This window comes from Pithys albifrons, chromosome 3, assembly GCF_047495875.1.
Source record: "Pithys albifrons albifrons isolate INPA30051 chromosome 3, PitAlb_v1, whole genome shotgun sequence".
NCBI classification, from domain to species: Eukaryota; Metazoa; Chordata; class Aves; order Passeriformes; family Thamnophilidae; genus Pithys; species Pithys albifrons.
Genome location: NC_092460.1, coordinates 65,094,388 through 65,112,081, shown reverse-complemented (window position 1 = coordinate 65,112,081; position 17,694 = coordinate 65,094,388). Strand labels below are relative to the sequence as shown.

Below are 17,694 nucleotides of genomic sequence, written 5' to 3'. Positions count from 1 at the left end.
CTTGTTTGCAGGACAAATGCAGAGTTGAAATAACAACTCATGAATACCACTGGTGAAATGGCTATGTACACAAGGTGAATGCTAAAGTTTTCCCTTCTGAATGGACCTTTTAATCCAGGCATTATTTAGGCTCTGAAAAAGTCTTCAGTGGCCTTACGTACAGATTAATGAGAAAATCTGAGACTTGGAGTTGGGCTATTTGCAGAAACAGTTTTCAAGATTTACTGATGGTTGACAAATGCCATTTAAGCTTTCAAAGCCATCAATATGCTATTGAAAGGGATTTAGAGGGAAATCCTCCCACTATAGAAGAGGAGGACTTTGAAGGATCTCGGTGGAAGCCCTTGGTCTCCCACCCCTTCAAACCTTTCACTGGCTTCCTTCAGCATATAGAGCCCTGAAACGCGTGGCTATGGGAAAGGGGGGGGAGAGGCTCCTTTCAAAGGCGTTTGTATGTAACTGAATGTGCCAATCTGCTTTTGTTCAGGCATGAGAACTGAATAGAAGTGTTTCCAGAAAAAGTCTCTTGTGCTCATGGTCAGCTTTTCAGTGGGCTTTCTGCTAATAGATTTTTAATATGGGAGCTGGAAATGGTGAAAGACAAGTTTGAAAAATTTAGTGAATTGAAAAATTGCCTAGGAAAGACTCTCTGCTCAATAGCATCTGTTACCAATGCTACCATTTCCTTCTCTAACACTATCTCTCAAAGAAAAGTAACCTCATGCATTATACATGTGACAAGATAAATCACATAAGCTTTGAATTAATTTTTTTAAATAATGACTTTTTTTCCAAAGGCATTTAAAAACCTGTTTCTAAGTTATTTCTTTTCTCTGCTTATTTAAAATCTCATTTTCAAACCATATGCTTTACTAAAAAGACATCCATTATGGGATTTGGTAAGGAAAAAAGATACCTTAGATGATCATGTTTTCATTAAAGAGGTTTTAATTTAAGATCAGGATGGCTTGAAGTCCTTGCTTGGTCCTGTGCTGTTCTGAATCTGAAGGATTCAAGATGAAAATTCTGAAATTTAAAAAAATTCGGCATATGAAAAAGTGGCAGAAGCCACTGCACAGTTCTGGAGAAGAGAGCTTTCTGGAATCTGTGGTGGATTATGCAAGGGTTAGATGGGGCATTATTCATGAAGTTCACAAGAGATTTGTAGTTTTCAGTCAGAACAAATGCCCACAAAACCCTCTCTGTGGTCCTTTTAATAGCAACAGTGTTTATGCATGGAGCACCGTGTGGTGGTGACTTCTTCAGTCTGTCACAAGTACGTGAAAGTTGAGATCCAAATGCCAAGACCATGACTGAGGAGAGCATCCTTCGTCTCTGACCTTCACACCACTCCCCAGGTGGGCTGGGAGAACAAAGGCAGGATGTTGGCTACAGTAGTCTATACCCAGTGTATGGTGTGAAGAAGAACATCACTGTGTGTCCCACCAACTCCAAACCCCTCATGAAGGGAAGGCAAGGCTGGCTGGATCCTGCAGAGTGTGAAAAATAGGACAACGCCTCTCGGCAAAAGGCTTAGTGAGGGCTTTGACTTTTTTCTGTCCTATATTTGAATCTGCACCATTTTCATACTGGCCTCCATTTTGCCACTATTTGCAGGGGGAAGTGCCGCAATAACAGTATGTAGCAGATACTGTCTTGTACAAGGTGACCTGTCGTCATCAGCAGCCACTGTCATGTTAGGAGGTGGGTGTTGTGGTGTTCATTTGTGCTACCTGTTCATTGCAAAGCAAATTAAGCCTGTAAGTGATCTCCCAAATTGTCTAAGGCTTCTAGTTCCAAAATGTTGGTGCATTTCACCCAGAAAGAACTGCCTGTCATGCCCCAGTACATTTGTTGGGTTTAAGGGAACATTGTTTGATTCACTCTGGGTGGAGCATGGGAGAAATAACCAAATTCTCAGAAGGTTCAATAACAAACCTTGACTTGCAAACTTTAGAATATTAAGGTAGAATAAGGTAGTTGGCAAATTTTAAAACAACATTCAGACTAAGTAAGGCACTTAAACTTTAACTTAGTAAACTTAAATTTAGCCAGCTTTAACTTAGCCAAATACAACATGGCACTCAGTAAGGCATTGACTGGAATCGTTTTAGTCTGGCTTACAATGTATTTTGAGAGGTTGTAGTTATGAGAAGAAAGAGAGAAAGAGAAAGGATAAGAGTAGAAAGATGTTACCACCAGTGAATCCAGCAATGAGAGTTGATTGTTGCAATTTAGACGTCCATCGCAGAGTTGATCTGTTGGAGTGGGGGAAGCGCAGGAAACAAAACGTTCAATGAGTTAATATGCGCTTGGGCTTGATGGGAATGCCCACGAACCTCTGCTTGGGAGGGGCTTCTACACTGTTGCACCAGTGTGGATTGAGCACAGTCCTCTGGTGGAAGGACCCAAAGAGGAGGCCAGAGGTGCTTCAGGTGTCTTTCGTGGTTTATGACACCTTCTAATACAGGACAGCTGCCTCTCATGTCAGCATAGCATCCAGAATGAAAAGTTAAGTACCCAAATAATTGAAGCAGATGTGACAACCAAACAGGAAACAAAGAAAGACTGTAACAGCAGAAAATGCCACACTTACCTTTCCTTACTGGCCCAAAGAAACAACATCCTGCCTTTAACTCAACAGATTTTGAAAATTATAAAAGAATATGTAGAAATGTTCCCGGTGAACCCATCAGTACTGCATGCACTACTGCAGGCAAATCAATCTGCTGTTGCATAATTTCCACAACTGTGTAGTACTGCCTGTTGGGTAGAACATGGCATTAGGAACTTGCAGGCCTGGCATGACGTCTTCCTCCCTTGGGAGTCACTGGGAGTTTTGCTACTAGCATCAGTGGAGCCAGGTGTTTACCCCCAGGCACAGTTCTAGTGCTGACATTGACTTGCTGTAGTAGAAGTTTTAAGATATGTAAATAATAGGGAAACTGATTGTTTCCAGCATTTTTATAGCATTTGGAATAGCTAACTGAAAGTGATCTTGGAATGATCATTTTGTGTGCAAGAAAAGCAGACCAGACAGGTGCAGTATAAGGGACACACTTATTTCACATATGCTCACAGGTGCAAGAGAGTTGACAGTAACCGTTTCCATTTGGTAAAGGTTTGTTTGGCTACTGATGTTTTGTGGTATTCATTATTTTCTCCAGGAAGATCGAAAAGTGATACTTGAAGCCTGAAACCAAAACATTGCAGTGGATTTGGCTGAAAAGCACCAATTAATTGCTTGCCCTGAAGGGATTTTCCTTTGATCATCATAACGACAACAAGAAGTGGTGGATCTCTGGCCACAAAATGAGATTGCCAAAGAGTGGACTATGTAAACTCTGAAAAAAAGAAGGAAACACGCATCATTTATTCTGGATCAGAACGTGCTGTCTCTACTCCCTCTAAATATTAGCGTATCTTCTGAACAACCCAACTGATCTCAGTAGAAATAATTCTGAAGTATTTTGCCCTTAATATTAATTCTACAACTCTGATCCCACTAATTTAAGTTATTGTAAACTAAAGTAATTTATCCAAAGAGAAGACATTTATATACTAGAGGGAGCACAGCACTTTTCCCTGAAGCTTGTGCTGGTGTAACCACCTGAAAAAACACTTGCCAGCCCAATCCAACACATAAGATCTCTCTACCAGAGATTTCTCCTTGGCAGGGTGACTTAATGCATCTCAGCCCTGCTCCTTGACCTCAATTGTTTAAAACTGGCTCAAATATTTCAGTGCTCTGCCTATCTGAAGGGCAGCTGATCAGTTTCAAGCAAACAAAATGTGTGAAGACTAGGTATAAGTGGTGTCAGTATGAGATAAAGGACCTGGTATTTATATATATTAAGACTTTTTTTACCAGCCTATGTGAAGTTATCTCATTATGAAAGTGAATTTTGATTACCTAAGAAAAAATAATTACCTGATGGAGAAATACAGTGTTTTTAAGTGCATTATCCCTGTAAAAATCAAGCTATGCATATTTCTTGGCACTTACTATTGCAAGAATTTGGATGTTCAGTCTGTCAGGGAAAGATCTGACAGCTTTGTCATTCCTCTGAGCTCTGTAGGAGGTGTTGGAAGAGACTGTCAGCCAGCTGATAGCTGGCAGATCTGGAGGCCTATTGTATTTCAGCGAACAAGCTCTGTCAGACATAAAGGTAGAAATATGTGTATAAAAAAATCCACAATTCCTATATCTGAAGAATGTTTACAATATTTACATTCTAGGCACAGGATCACCCTGCATTACTCTAAGCCAAAACTGCCAACTGAAATAAAACAGTTCTGCGTCACCTTTCTTATTTGTTTCTCCTCTCTGGTTGTGCTTGTGGAGGCACAAACAGCAATATAGTGAGCCAATTTAGGAACTGATTTGGATTAAAAGCAATTTTTTTCCTGCTGGATTTTTTTTAATCGAGATCAGTTGCCAGCTCTGGTTTATCACCATCCTCACAAGGAATGAGTAGTGCTGGGCTGAGGAGGCGATCAGGAATAATTCTTTTGGTAGTGACATTGAATAAAACTGAGCATGTTGGTATTATAACATCCCTTGTGTTGTCCATGCCTTACAGAGAAGATTCTGTAAATAATTATTTTCACTAAGCAGTAAGATAAGAATTACCAAATTAGTACTTCAAAGAAGAACCATAGAAGGTGTGATGCCATGTAGCAACATTTCATATTCTCTGCTGAAATTCTTCAATTGCTCTTCAACAACACAAGGTACAACTAAATTGTATTAAAAGCATAACTGACAGTCCTGTGTTAAAATGATTGATCTTGATAATATTAATGATCTTTTCCAGCCTAAAGAGTTCTGTGAATAGTTCTGTGAATCTATGATTCAGCACCAGTGCATAGGAAAATGGAAAGCTATAGAATATAAGTAGTGAAGAAACTTGCCAGACTTTGACTGATAACTCATCTGACAAAAATCCCAACCATCTGAGATCAATGAGATGGACTCATCTTTGCTGAATGATGTTTTTGCCATCTCCTTTACCAAGCCAGGATTTCCGCCAAAGTGTATGTGTATTTTGCAGTGAGCCAGTTTGCAAATAGCAGGTGTACATGTACACAGCACCTGCTGCGTTACATCACACAAAGTAGCATTGTGCAGAGACCCTGCATGGTGAAATTAGAAGAGTCTTACCATCATCCCACTGTACCTGGGGTAATTAGTCTTTCTGAGGGCACCTAACATGGTCATGTAACTCTGATCTCTGGGCCCAGCTCACTCATCTGTACCTTGGGGACCTTTGCACTGTGCAATGTAGGATGTGTATTTCCTGCCCTGAATACAAGTCTGTTGTGCACAGTTTTCTGGGTACTTACATTCACACTATCACTGTTGCAATGTGTTTGCAGCAGATGCTCTCATAGCTGTTTGTTTTTTAATTCTTAAAATCTATGCTCTGGAACTGAGGTTAAGGCAAAGATCAACAAGATCAGTGACTTACAGTGTATCTTGTTATGAATGAAATCAGGCTAATCGTAATTAATGTACACCCTCAACAGCTTCACTGAAGCAATATTAGGTGTTTTGGTGAAGATGAGTTTTAAAATTTGCTTGTGTAGCGCATAATCTATGCTGTACATAACTTGTCATTGAGTATTCAGACCAATGGGCTGTATGGTTCATAATACTTGCTTTAAGAAATTTATGACAACATGTGTTTTCAGTCTTCATCTACACTCACATATATTTTGAACTAGTTTCTGCTGTGAAAAAGGGTAGTACACTAATAAACAAATGGTGCTATGCTTTTTGTAGATGCTCTCTTCCCATATAGATAGTTATAATTTAGGAACAGCTTCATTGAAGTCGGAGGGATGAAATTATAGAGTGGGAATTAGAAGGAAATTGGACTCCAAATTCTTAAAATAGATGAATATGTCCACTCATTCAGAAATTTTTGTAACATATAGTTGTAAAATAAACAACTTCTGAAGTGACAGAAAATATTTTGAAACTGAGAGAGGCCATGGGGTTTGTTTCCCAGACTTGATCACTTCTAATAGGTATTGTTTCTCAATTTAACTGTGCTGTTCTTCATCAAAATAAAATAAACTGTACCTGATAAACAAACAGGTAATGATGAAAAACATGACAAACATGCTAGTAGTTGTCTTCATAAATTACGATAAAAACTGATATATGTTTATGTTGTGTATTGTTCAGTATTTAAACAAGATGAATCATGTATGCAGTACTCATTTAATCTATTTGAATTAGTGAAGCAGAAACAGGCAATAACTCATAAAGTAAAATAGTACTAACACAATCTGTGGGCATGGGAGGAAGAGGAATTCCATTCAGTCCTCTTTTAATTGCTCTTACTGGCTTTTGTATTGTAAAATATTCCTTATTAGTTATTTTTTTAATATGCCAGTTAAGTATAGGGATTTATTGACATGTTGGGGTATTTTTATAACTTACCCTGGTAATTATTACTTGGCAAACTGAGTCTTCATCATCAAATGAACAGCCATGAATCAGCTTTGAAAGTAAATAATTGAATTCATCCAGGGAGCATCATGAATTTGATATACCAAAAAAAAAAAAAAAAAAAGCAGAGAGCCAGAATCTTTGTACCTAAAATGAAATGTCAAGTACTTGTCAGATTAACTCAGCACTGGGTGTATTTGATCTGATCTTTGATCTTTACTTTCTTTTTTGACCCGAATTGTTTTCTATGCCCTGCTCCCTCTGCTGGAGTCTTGAATAAACTGAATAGCAAAATTGTTTCCTGAAAAGATTAATCATGCACATACTGTTTACTTTACAAATGTTTTACAGCCGAGATATAAGTAAGGCTTTGATAGCTGTTTATGTGACAGAATTGCCTATGTTCAGGAATAATGTATGCTGTTTAAAATTACTGTTACAGAGCTTCTCCAGTAATAAGCCAAATTTTGCTGTCTTTGACATCAGAGAAACACACTGACAGGTTGTTGAGAAGGCAGAATTCTGGCCAAAGCATTTTTTACTTTGTATTGAATCCAGGTATAACCTATCAGCCTGGTTTGCCAGAATCCAATGTCATGGGCCAATACAGAACAGCAGAGAAGAGATACATACAGAGCCCTCCTGACCCTACTGGATCACCTTTGAGGCTTCCCTAAGTTCAAGGTGCCTGATCCTTACCATATATATCTATTTACAGTTGCAATGGTTGTATCTTCTGTAAGCAAAATGCACTTCTAGAACAAGCACTGCTGGTGTGCCGAGGAGAGAAAGGCAGTTTGAGGAGGACAGCAAGAGTCCTGCCCATGTGCTGGCATAAAGGTCTTTGTGAAGTGTGCAGGCACACGTACTTTCACTGCAGGGTCTGTTCTCATGGGACCACATGCAACATCATTTGCTTTTTGCAGAGTATGTTTTAATACCAAGGTGTAGGGTCTCTGGAAACAGTGAACTTCAATGTCAAGTAACAGAAATTTGCTGTAAAAAATGTGTAGCAAACAATCCTCTTTTAGCCCTGCATCACTTCCATGTAAAAGTATAGCATGGGATCAGTTGCTGTGAATTTGTTATTACAAATAATAGTACATGAGATAATGAATTTTTAAATACTCAACTTTAGCATTTGTCATTATCAATGTGCAGAAGGGCAGAAATATCCATGCTATTGCCACTTGTTATTTACCTTGAATATCTTGATTGTGAGATTTTCTGTTTTGTGTAATGTCTATTATAACTCTCTTGCTACTGCTTCTTCCTGCAAATCTACCACTTTTTTTTCCAGACGATTTTTCCAAATATAAAGATGTACTCTTCAAATGTGAATCATTTAGTAGAAATTCACATCTTAATCATAGTTTACTAGAGTCCTTCAAAGAATCACAGATGAAGTTTGAAGCTAGTTAGAAGAAAAGCTATGTGTTAATTGTCAGAAAGCACTTACAATACTTATTTATGTGTGCTTGTACTCTGCCCTATACTGCTCATGGGTATATTAAACATGCAAATACATAACTAGCACTTCTCGTGTTTACTTTGAAATATAATGTAATCTAGGAACATTAAAAAGAAAATATGGTCATTGTTTTCTGAGTCTGTTGACAGCTTATGCATCGCACTGGTGTAAACACCTTGGTTGGACACTGTGATCTAATGAAAGGAGTACTGGACAAATCATCATCCGTGTTGGTTTCCTCTGTGGTATATAAACATCTGTTTGATTGTGAACACGTCACTCTGCCATTAGTTGTCTTAGTTTCTCTTCTAGAAATTGATGGTAATTCTATTTATTTATTGAGACTCTCAAACAAAAATGTCTATAGCAATTTATTTGTAAGAAATAGAAACTACTACTGCTACAGTGTTGGCAAATAGATCTATCTCCTTTAAGCAGCTGTAGCAGATGAAGATATTTTCCATATCCATAGAGGAGCATTTGCATTAGTAGGTAGTGTGTAGTCACTAGCTAACATACTGTTCCATCATACAGCGAAGCTACTGTTCTGCCAGCAGTAGAAACAAGAGTGCTGTGTTATAAAGATAGGCAGAGCAAGGGAAGAGCAGAAGCAATATTCACCTCTTTTCATTATTTTGTATTACTGCATGTAATCTAGTGTCAAATTTTGCAATAAATGAACTAAAGAAATTGTCTTAGTTTAGAAACTTTTCTTAGCTTGTATTAGCTAAGGGAGTACATTCAGTCTGTTGTCAGTATTTTGTCAGAGTGCTTTATCTTTCAAAGACTTCCATAAAAATAATCATTAATACATCCTGTTGGGATAAGGCAGGCTTAGAAGAATCAAAGTTAATAATCCTAATAATTAGTCTTGACAATTTTTTAAAAATCGAACAGGTTGCAACTGTGAAAAAAAATGGGCTCCAACATTAATTATCCTTAATACTGGATTATTGTATTAGACCTGCAATGGGTAGAAAAGTTTGTACCATTCAATATAATAGATGTTTAGCCTAGTAGTAGATTGGCAGGTTGGTGAAAGTCAGTAGAAGTTCTGTGTGTATCCCTAGACAGTTTTCTCCTTTAAAAGACATAAGTATGATGTGAAAAACTGATCTTCCAAGATGAATAGTCCTTGAAATATCTTTTGTAATAACATTTAATATCAGATTAGTAACTCAGTCTCCAGATTCATCTATTATACGTTAAGAACTAGTTTACTTAACTTGTTTTACTGGCTTTATGGAATTCCTTGTGAATTCACTATTAAGATGGTAACTGGATGTTTTTTCAGTATGTCTATGCATGGACAACAAAATGGGGGACAAAAAAGACCTGTTGTGTTTGCCTTCTTGGATGCTGTTTTGCAGATGTTCAGAATTTGCCAATCTACTCACCAAGAATAAAACAGACAGGTACATGGTGCAGTTTGCAGTATTTTCCATTCTTCAAAGATTTCATCACAGATAGGATTCCCTTCGCAAGTCACCAGAGACACAGCATGGTGATGGATTGGCACAGAGTACCATTAAGATATCACTATAATGAGTCATGTGGCCAATGCAGTCATTGAAGCAAAACTTCTTATCTTTCGAAAAGTTGAAAGTTTCATTTGCTGTTATGTTACTTTTATAGTGAACAGTTGGAAACAGGCTGCAGGAATACTGTTGGGAAAACAGATGATGTGTCATTCTGACTGTTTAAAATAACATACTGCCTTTTCAGTATAATATAGCAGCTCATGGTGTAGGTAGTTTTTGCAAAGGTAGATCTGCTACTATTGCTAGTTATATTGGGATCATTTTAAAACTTGGGGTATACTCTAAACATGTTGCTCCTACTGACATCAGTGGGGTTTGTATGTGCTTTGACAGTGGGACATAGGAGTAATTCTGTTACACTGAGTTAGTTAAAGGTTTTCTGCATTTTAATAATTCTATGTTTTTCATTGCTTTTGTTTGTAAGAGTCTACCAAGATCCGATATAAAAGCAGAACAATTCCACTGAAGATAGTTAAGGATCCAATACTTTGCTTTTAATATTTTAAGCATTACACTGCAACTGTATCAGTTAGCCTCATCGAATACATTACCTGTCCCTACAGTATATTCTGTATATATACTGTATACATATATAAAGTGTATATATAATGTATATGTAGATATACTCCTTTATATTTTTAAACCCCTGTAGCTAAAAGAATAGCACATTGGCAACTGCAACTAATTAGTTGCTAGTGTGTTAAAAACTGGTTTAAAAAACATTACTGGGCAAATTTAGGAAATAATTTCTGTTACATCTGGAAGTATTTAAAAGATGTGTAAGTGTGGCACTTAGGGACATGGTTTAGTGATGAACATGGCAGTGGTGGGAGAACGGCTAGACTGGAATGATCTTAAGGGTTTTTTCCCAACCTAAACGATTCTATGTTTCTATGAAATATGCATAGGTAATGTTTTGTAGTTCTGTTGCACAAAAACATCTTTGTATGCTGTGTTCCAAGAAAAGAATAACTTGGAAAAGAAGTAACCAGAAAAAAAGTAACAGAAGGAAATCATTTAACTGGTAGGTTTAAGAAGAGTTAGCAATTGCTGCAGTGTATACTGGGAAGGATGTTCTACTCCATCATATGATGTGGAGCACATACTTTACCACATGACTGAGTCCAAAAAGGAGACTAGGACATAGAGGTTCACTATTGGCAAATCCCCCTCTGGAGTCTAAAGATGTTATTAAGAAAAATGCACATACTGATTTTTTCCTTGAGCATCAAAGCATGTAATGAAAGCCACCTTCTTTCATTTTAATCCTCTTAAGATATTAGGGTCTGGTCTGTAGATTGCTTCTGACTGGTTCATCGTGGAGTACTGTGGGTGATACAAGCAGACAAGCATTGCCTACTAGTAACAGAAGTTAATATGCTAGAAAACCAGGCTTTCCTGTCAGCTTGTCACTGGTTAATGCTGGTTTTGTAGAATGCCCTAAATATCTGTGTATCTGGAGATAAATCACTCCCATCTTCCACCAGGGCTGGCTTTTTAAGTCTGAAATGGTATTTGGCATGTTTCCGAAACCCCATTAGGACATGTGTTGAAAATGCCACAATCAAAATGATCTTGTTAAAATACTGGGTTTATCTTAATATTCAGTAGTATATAACTCACTACCTGGATGAGTTTTTCTTTTGCCAAATACATCCATGTTTTTGTTCCTTTGCCAGAATAAACCCTTTGAGGCTTTATCAAAGTAAAAGGGCAATAACCTGCTAAACAGTATGAAAGAATTAGGTGATAAAGTATTACAGTAAAGAATGAATTCAATAAGTGTATGTTTCTCAAATTATACTTTGATTTTTTAGTAAATGCAAAGACCTTACTCCACAGTGATTTGATAATTGTTGTAAAGTATTAACACATTGCCTTTATTTCAAAATCTCTATGTGAAGTATGTTTATAAATTATGCATTTTAAAATTCAGCGAAAGATCAAATATATAGCAAGCATATATTCTGTAATGTGAAACAGACTGTGAATAATACGAAATAGATGGAGTAGAAATAGGGTGCCTACCCACCAAAATACAGATAACTTATTTACCTTGAAAGCTCTCAACAGCTGGAAGAAATAAAGTTATCTAAATAGTACGTAAAGTAGCTGGAAACTATAAGCCCTGCTACAAATGCATAGATGTGTTTAAAGAGGGGGAAGTTTTAAATTACCATGTAATGTTTGCATAAACTATGCAGATCATTCTTAATTTTATTTTAAGAATCTACAGGAATTCTGAAACAGTTGTGTAAGTTGCGTCTTCCACACAGAATTTTTATTATGCAATCTGTTGACAGTTTTTGTGCTTAATGAAAAGTGATTATAATGATACTGTGGGGCATGGGGAAGACAATGGAAAATAATGAAAAAGCAAATTAAGAATAAAAAGATATTATATGAAATTTAGTCTAAAGTATGGCTTGAATGAGCTCTGACAAAGCTGATATGGTTGGTAGTTTCCTGTACCAGGAACTACTGTGGAACCCCACCAGGAAGTGTGCTACAGAGCAGGATCACATTACATCCTTGTTTTATGGTTCATTTCACTTATTTAATGCAATTTGAGTACCTGTAACAAAAGAGCACTCAAAACCAGAATGTTTATTATTTGAAAATATGTCATTTCTTTGAATCAAGTGGGTTGTGGGGACACCTGATGTGCCTAATGTGAGGTAAGACAAATCAGTATGACCATGCAGCAGGTTGTACAGCAAAAGTAAAGTGTTTCCATATTCATTAAATAAAAAGGATGTTGCAGATAGTATGTTCTGTAACTTTTGCCTGTCTTCTTTAGTAAACCAAGTGTATTATGATGCTACAATAACAAAAATCATAGTTTTCCTTTACAGTACAGTGGTTGATTAAAATTATGTCAACTAAAAGGGTTGTTTAGTATTCCAGCTGATTTATAGAGCGTGATAAAATATTTCAAATTCTCTGGAAATGAGGAACATGCTACAGACTGTATTTGGTTTCACAACACAGTGTTCATAAGAAAGAAGAATGTTTAAACATGCTAACTAGATAATGATTCATCAGTTCTGGCAGAAGAATTAGCTTTTGTTAATGTAGTACTTAAAAATGTGTGGAATGAACAGCTGGATGCCACAATTGTGGCATGCCATATTAAGTCTCTGTCTGTTTTCCCCTACAGTGATCTCAGTATGAACAACATTACTAAGCTGCCCTCAAACCCTGTGCACAATCTCCGCTTCCTGGAAGAGCTGTAAGTATCATTGTATCCTTGATGGGCATAGTCAGCACTAGACACATTCCTGTGTTTGTCTCTAATACTTACTGTGGGAACCAGATAAAGCAGTGCAGGAAAGCTGTCAGCCTGACACTTTTGGCACATGTAGAAACACTTAGTTGAAAAAAGTCCAATTGCTTATGATTCTGGAAATGAACTTATAAAAGAGTTACCGTGAGGCTACAACTTCTCTAAGAAGAGACAGAGCCAAACAAATTAAAATTTTTAAACAAGGGCTGTTTAAAAGAGCTGGATTGCTTTTTGGAAATAGTTAAGCAGCAGGATATTAGAAGTTTGAATACTGGCACATGTTTATTAAAATCACAAGTAAAGCTATAATCAAAACCAAAATCTGCTGCCTTGTTCTGCCTGTGTCAAGGACAATTGAGTCCACATTTGATAATATCGAGGCTTCTTGTCCTAATCATTTTTAATTACGCTCTCCTTACTCTTAAACTTAGCATCCCTGAAGGCTGACTGTAGAATGCAGAATCCAGAAAAAAGCTTAGTTATGCTATCTAGTACATTCACTGAGGGGAAAAAGCACATAGTGAAAACTGGCTGACTGAGCACAACATCAAAAGAGGAATCCTGGCTTGAAGTGATGGTGGCTAACCAAAAGTGAAAAGTATTGTGCATTCAGAAGACCTGGATTTGGCAGTTACTCCAGTTACAATGACGTGGGCTTAAAAGAAAATATAGGTTGCTGAGGAATGATGAAGACTCTGTAACTGATGCACCATAGATCTGGAAAAAATCTGGCACCTGTATTTGCATGAATACCTCTAAATGTTAATTAAAAGCCTTTTATGAAATACGGTTTATAACTTTAAGTGAAAGTCTTCTTTTTAATAGCATGTTTAAATGCTAACATAAAATCCACATAAAAAGTCATTGTGCTGCCCTTCTTGCAAAGACACAGACTGTTTTAAGCTATGAGATTTGTACAGTCCTCTGCAATTTAGGTGGGTGTTGCTCTGAGAACTTTCGGTGTCCTTGCTAATGCTTCTTTGAATTTTGCCAGCTGGTCTTTCCAGGTGGCATCTCTGCATCTATGAAAAGACAAAAAAAATTTAAACCACTTTGTAATGCTAACATTGGACAATACCTTATTTGTAAGCAGATTTTCCTTTCATGACTTATTTTTATTACTTGGAGTTTTTTAAAACTTTACTTCTTTTCATTTTGTCTCTCTTCCTTTACTTACTTCTTTGGTTATCATTATCTGTCTTGCTGTTAGTGCAACTTTCTAATAACATGACACATATGAACATAACAAGGAGAGATGTCACACACCAAATGTTGACAGTATCAAGTGTGTATGAAGTGAATCATGCCACAAAGCCCCTGCTTGTGGACTTTTGCATCATGTTCATGTTTGCTTGTCCAATCTCCTGTCAATGGCCATAACTCTACTAAAGCCATCCAACCCAGTGATTGCTCTTCAGCCATTAAGGAAAAGAATTAAAACAAAAGTTTGGGCTTTTCCTGGAAGGAAATTCTAATACATGAAGCCAGTTACCTTCACTCTTTCGTTTTATGGTCCAAAGTTAGATGACTCAAATAGCAAGAATTAAATCACTGCATGAGAAACTATTCCATAGTCTATGTCATCTTCTTCATCAAGACTTTTGAAAGTGTTCTCACCTTCTTCTTGTGCTGGGCCTAGTTTTTTCACTGTTAATATTAAGCCTTTATCCTTACAACCCTCTGTTCCAAATCAGGTAATGCCAGTCCTTCGTTGCTGGTAGTACTAAAAAGGTGTTTATTTCTTTAGTGTATTTTGTTTTACATACACACAGTCAATTCTTGTATTTGTTTCACACAAGCTAATCATTTCAATTTCTCATTAATTTAATATTGTTTTGTGAAACCCTTCCAGTTTGTATTTACTTTTATAATAAGCATAGAAAGCTGCAGCCTTTGAAGATGTGAGGCAATTGGTTATTTCTTCTCATTGTGCTGAGTGATTCTTTGGTGTTAGAGGCATGCAATACAATTCAGCTTAATATTATATAGAAAAAGGTCTAGATAATGGAGAAGGAACTGGATATTCAATTCTGAAGCAGAGGGTAACAGTCATTTTAGTTCCCATACTCCCCTATGTTAATTTCTGAGCAGTGATTGTACATATGAAAATTATTTTTCCCATCCAGGCATTGCCACATGACTTTTTTTTCTAGCTTAGCTGAAAAGTCTGTGTTTTGTTTATGTGGCTTAATTTAAAAACACTATTGAAAAATATAACTTGTTCCATAATGCAAACATTGTTAAAATAAGATTTATGAGATCTTTACCAAAGCAATGTTTCATAAAATTAAAATGCATTTTAGAAATGTCTGTCTGCTCTTTACAACACAAAACCAGCAGGAGCTTAAAATGTATTTTTAGGGGTTTTTTAGTGTCGAAAAGGTGTTCCTAATGCCTTTATTAGAGATGTGGTTCAAATATCTGATAAAAGTTAATGATTGATCCAGTAAGTTTTAGATTAATCCTAGGTGCCTGGTTTGGCCATCCAGATAATTCATTACCCCAAAAGAACCGAGATTTCTATTAAGACAGTTAAACCAATTGTTTTGCCTCCAAAGTAATATGTGAGCCAGGTCTGTTCAGCCAGTTCTGACCTTCCAGGCTGAATCTGATCCACTTTTACAGTCAAGGTTAGAGAGCTTTGCCTGCACCATTCTTGCAAAGCTGATAATCATGGCTGGTATTTATTCTTAACCAAAGACTGTGATGCCTAAAGTCCAGCATATTGAAAGTACGTTGTATTTTTGAGGTACATGTTTCTCTGAAAATTTTGGAAAAACATAGTTGTACTTTGAACTTTTTAACTCCTGAAAAGTTTAGTTATGAGCAAGATCTTTTAGTTGTGAAAATGTTGGACCTTTCAGGCCTAATTTTCTCTTGAAGTGTGTATCATAGAGCTCCCCCCAAGAAAGAAATATGCTTCTGTTGCTTGATTATCAGCACGTTCTCTGCATTAACTTGTTCAACACCATTATGTCGAATTTTTCATTATAAATTCAAAATAACTGCAGATATTTATCAGTCTGACCAAGACTCAATCTTATGTTGATTATTTCTGGACATATGATGTATGTCATTGTACAGTATGTATAAGAATACCTGTACTATTAGAGCAGTGAAATAGAGTAATGCATGGAAAAAAGGTTTTTTAAAAACTGTGAAGTCTTACCCAGGGTGGGATGCTTAAGAATTTTGGAGTCTACTGCATCTGAGTGTAGACCTAACATTTTGTGATAAGTACCACTTCAAAGTGGTGCCTGAAACTGTTTTATTTTATACGTTAATGTCTCAGTGAAAAGTGAAGAAGAAAGCCAGTAATAATTTAAAGCTATTTGAATCAGACCTAACTGCAAAATCTGTCCAATTAGATATATATCAACATATACATAGATATGCATAAATATATGCACAGACACCCACACATGCACATATATAAGGCTTTAATTTTAAGCACAGGAACATTCCACAGATAAGCAAAGCTCTGAGAGATTTTTAGTAAATTGCTATTTTTCAGGAACTTAATATTGGTGTTGTAGTAAAACAGCAACAAAAGACTGTTACATTACAATTACTTTGCTATAGAGCAGGACAGTCTCAAATAATTTCTTTTTCACAAAATGAAGCAATGAAGTCACCATAACTTAATTGCAGTCTACATACAGGTGCAAGAACATTTTTTGACACCCATGTGATTATTTTAAAATAATCTTAAAGGGATTAAATATATCTACAAAGTGTTTCCCATTGGTCTTGGTTTTATTACCGCAATCACTCAGACAGAAGCACCTTTAAAAGTACATTTTAATGTAGCATAGAAGTGCAGAATTACAGATACGATCTCTAAGAGATGTATTCTGTAAATCTTAACCATGATTTGTGTTGAAATACCTTTACACTGCACATGTGGTCAAGAGCCCACTGTATAAATTAAGTCCTAAATTACCAGGCATGATCCATTCCCATCTGTTCTTATTTATTTTTTTCCTTTCAATTCTCTATTTGCTCTTTCTTCCTACAAAGATACAAAGAGCTTTTCAAAGCTGTAAATGGGAATTAGGTGTTCTTTTCCCCACAAACTCTGTGCATTGGGACTGAGACCTCTGGTCATGTATGTCTTTGAAAACTGAGAGTGTTTGCTCCTGGAGTCCCGTGCAGTCTTTGCTTTTGTGCTGGTGCAGGCACATTGTGACAAGCACTTAAAACAGATTCTGTACTTTTTACTATTATGTAAGCTGGTAGAAAACATGAAAGTGCTGCAGACATAGTCCAAAAATTTTTTGAGAAAGTGAGTCAATCTTGTCATTTACTTCAACAATCTTGGAACTATATGGTTAAATACTGCAATCTTTCCCACAGATTAAGCTGCATAAATTTAAAAACATTCAAGGCAAAGCAGTAAAAATGCCTGTACTGAAATGCAGAACTAAAGTAAAAATAGAGCATCATCTAGTGATCTCACAGTGTCCACACACATTCCAATGTCACTTCAATACCAGTTTTACAGTTCTTGCACAGCAGGGTTTAGCGGAGCTGTGGCTGGTGGAAATTGGCTTGTGTCACCTCCGTCAGCTGAAGTTTCAAGAACGTTCACTGCTAAATTATATGATGCCATGGGTAACTTCAGAGCTGTGCACAATCTAACACAGAAATTGTGAATTCAGTTTCTTTGTATGAATTGTGAATTTGGTTTCTTCCCTTCATGCACACATACATGTAGATCAGACCATGTCCCTGTGTTCAGTATGGGGTGTTTGTCAGTGAGAGGTACCTGTCACCAGCCCAGCAAGTGGCCCATAGTGCATTCTCAATTCTGTCACTGTAAGACAGACTTTGTTGATGCCTCAGGAATGTAGTTCCCAGCTTTACTTCAATATAAGGCTGCACTCAAAGTCCTGACAAAGGGAAGTGCACCAGTTATGAAATTAACCCTATGTTG

At 36.7% G+C, this 17,694-nt stretch overlaps 1 protein-coding gene across 2 annotated transcripts in view; it reads left to right on the top strand.

The window, feature by feature from the left end:
* Window positions 1-17,694, top strand: part of LGR5 (leucine rich repeat containing G protein-coupled receptor 5) — a 96,976-nt gene that overhangs the window by 24,702 nt on the left and 54,580 nt on the right. For both annotated transcript variants that reach the window (XM_071552223.1, XM_071552222.1), the window contains exon 2: window positions 12,633-12,704. In XM_071552223.1, coding sequence (XP_071408324.1) covers window positions 12,633-12,704 — 72 coding nt within the window. The remainder of the gene's footprint in view (window positions 1-12,632; window positions 12,705-17,694) is intronic.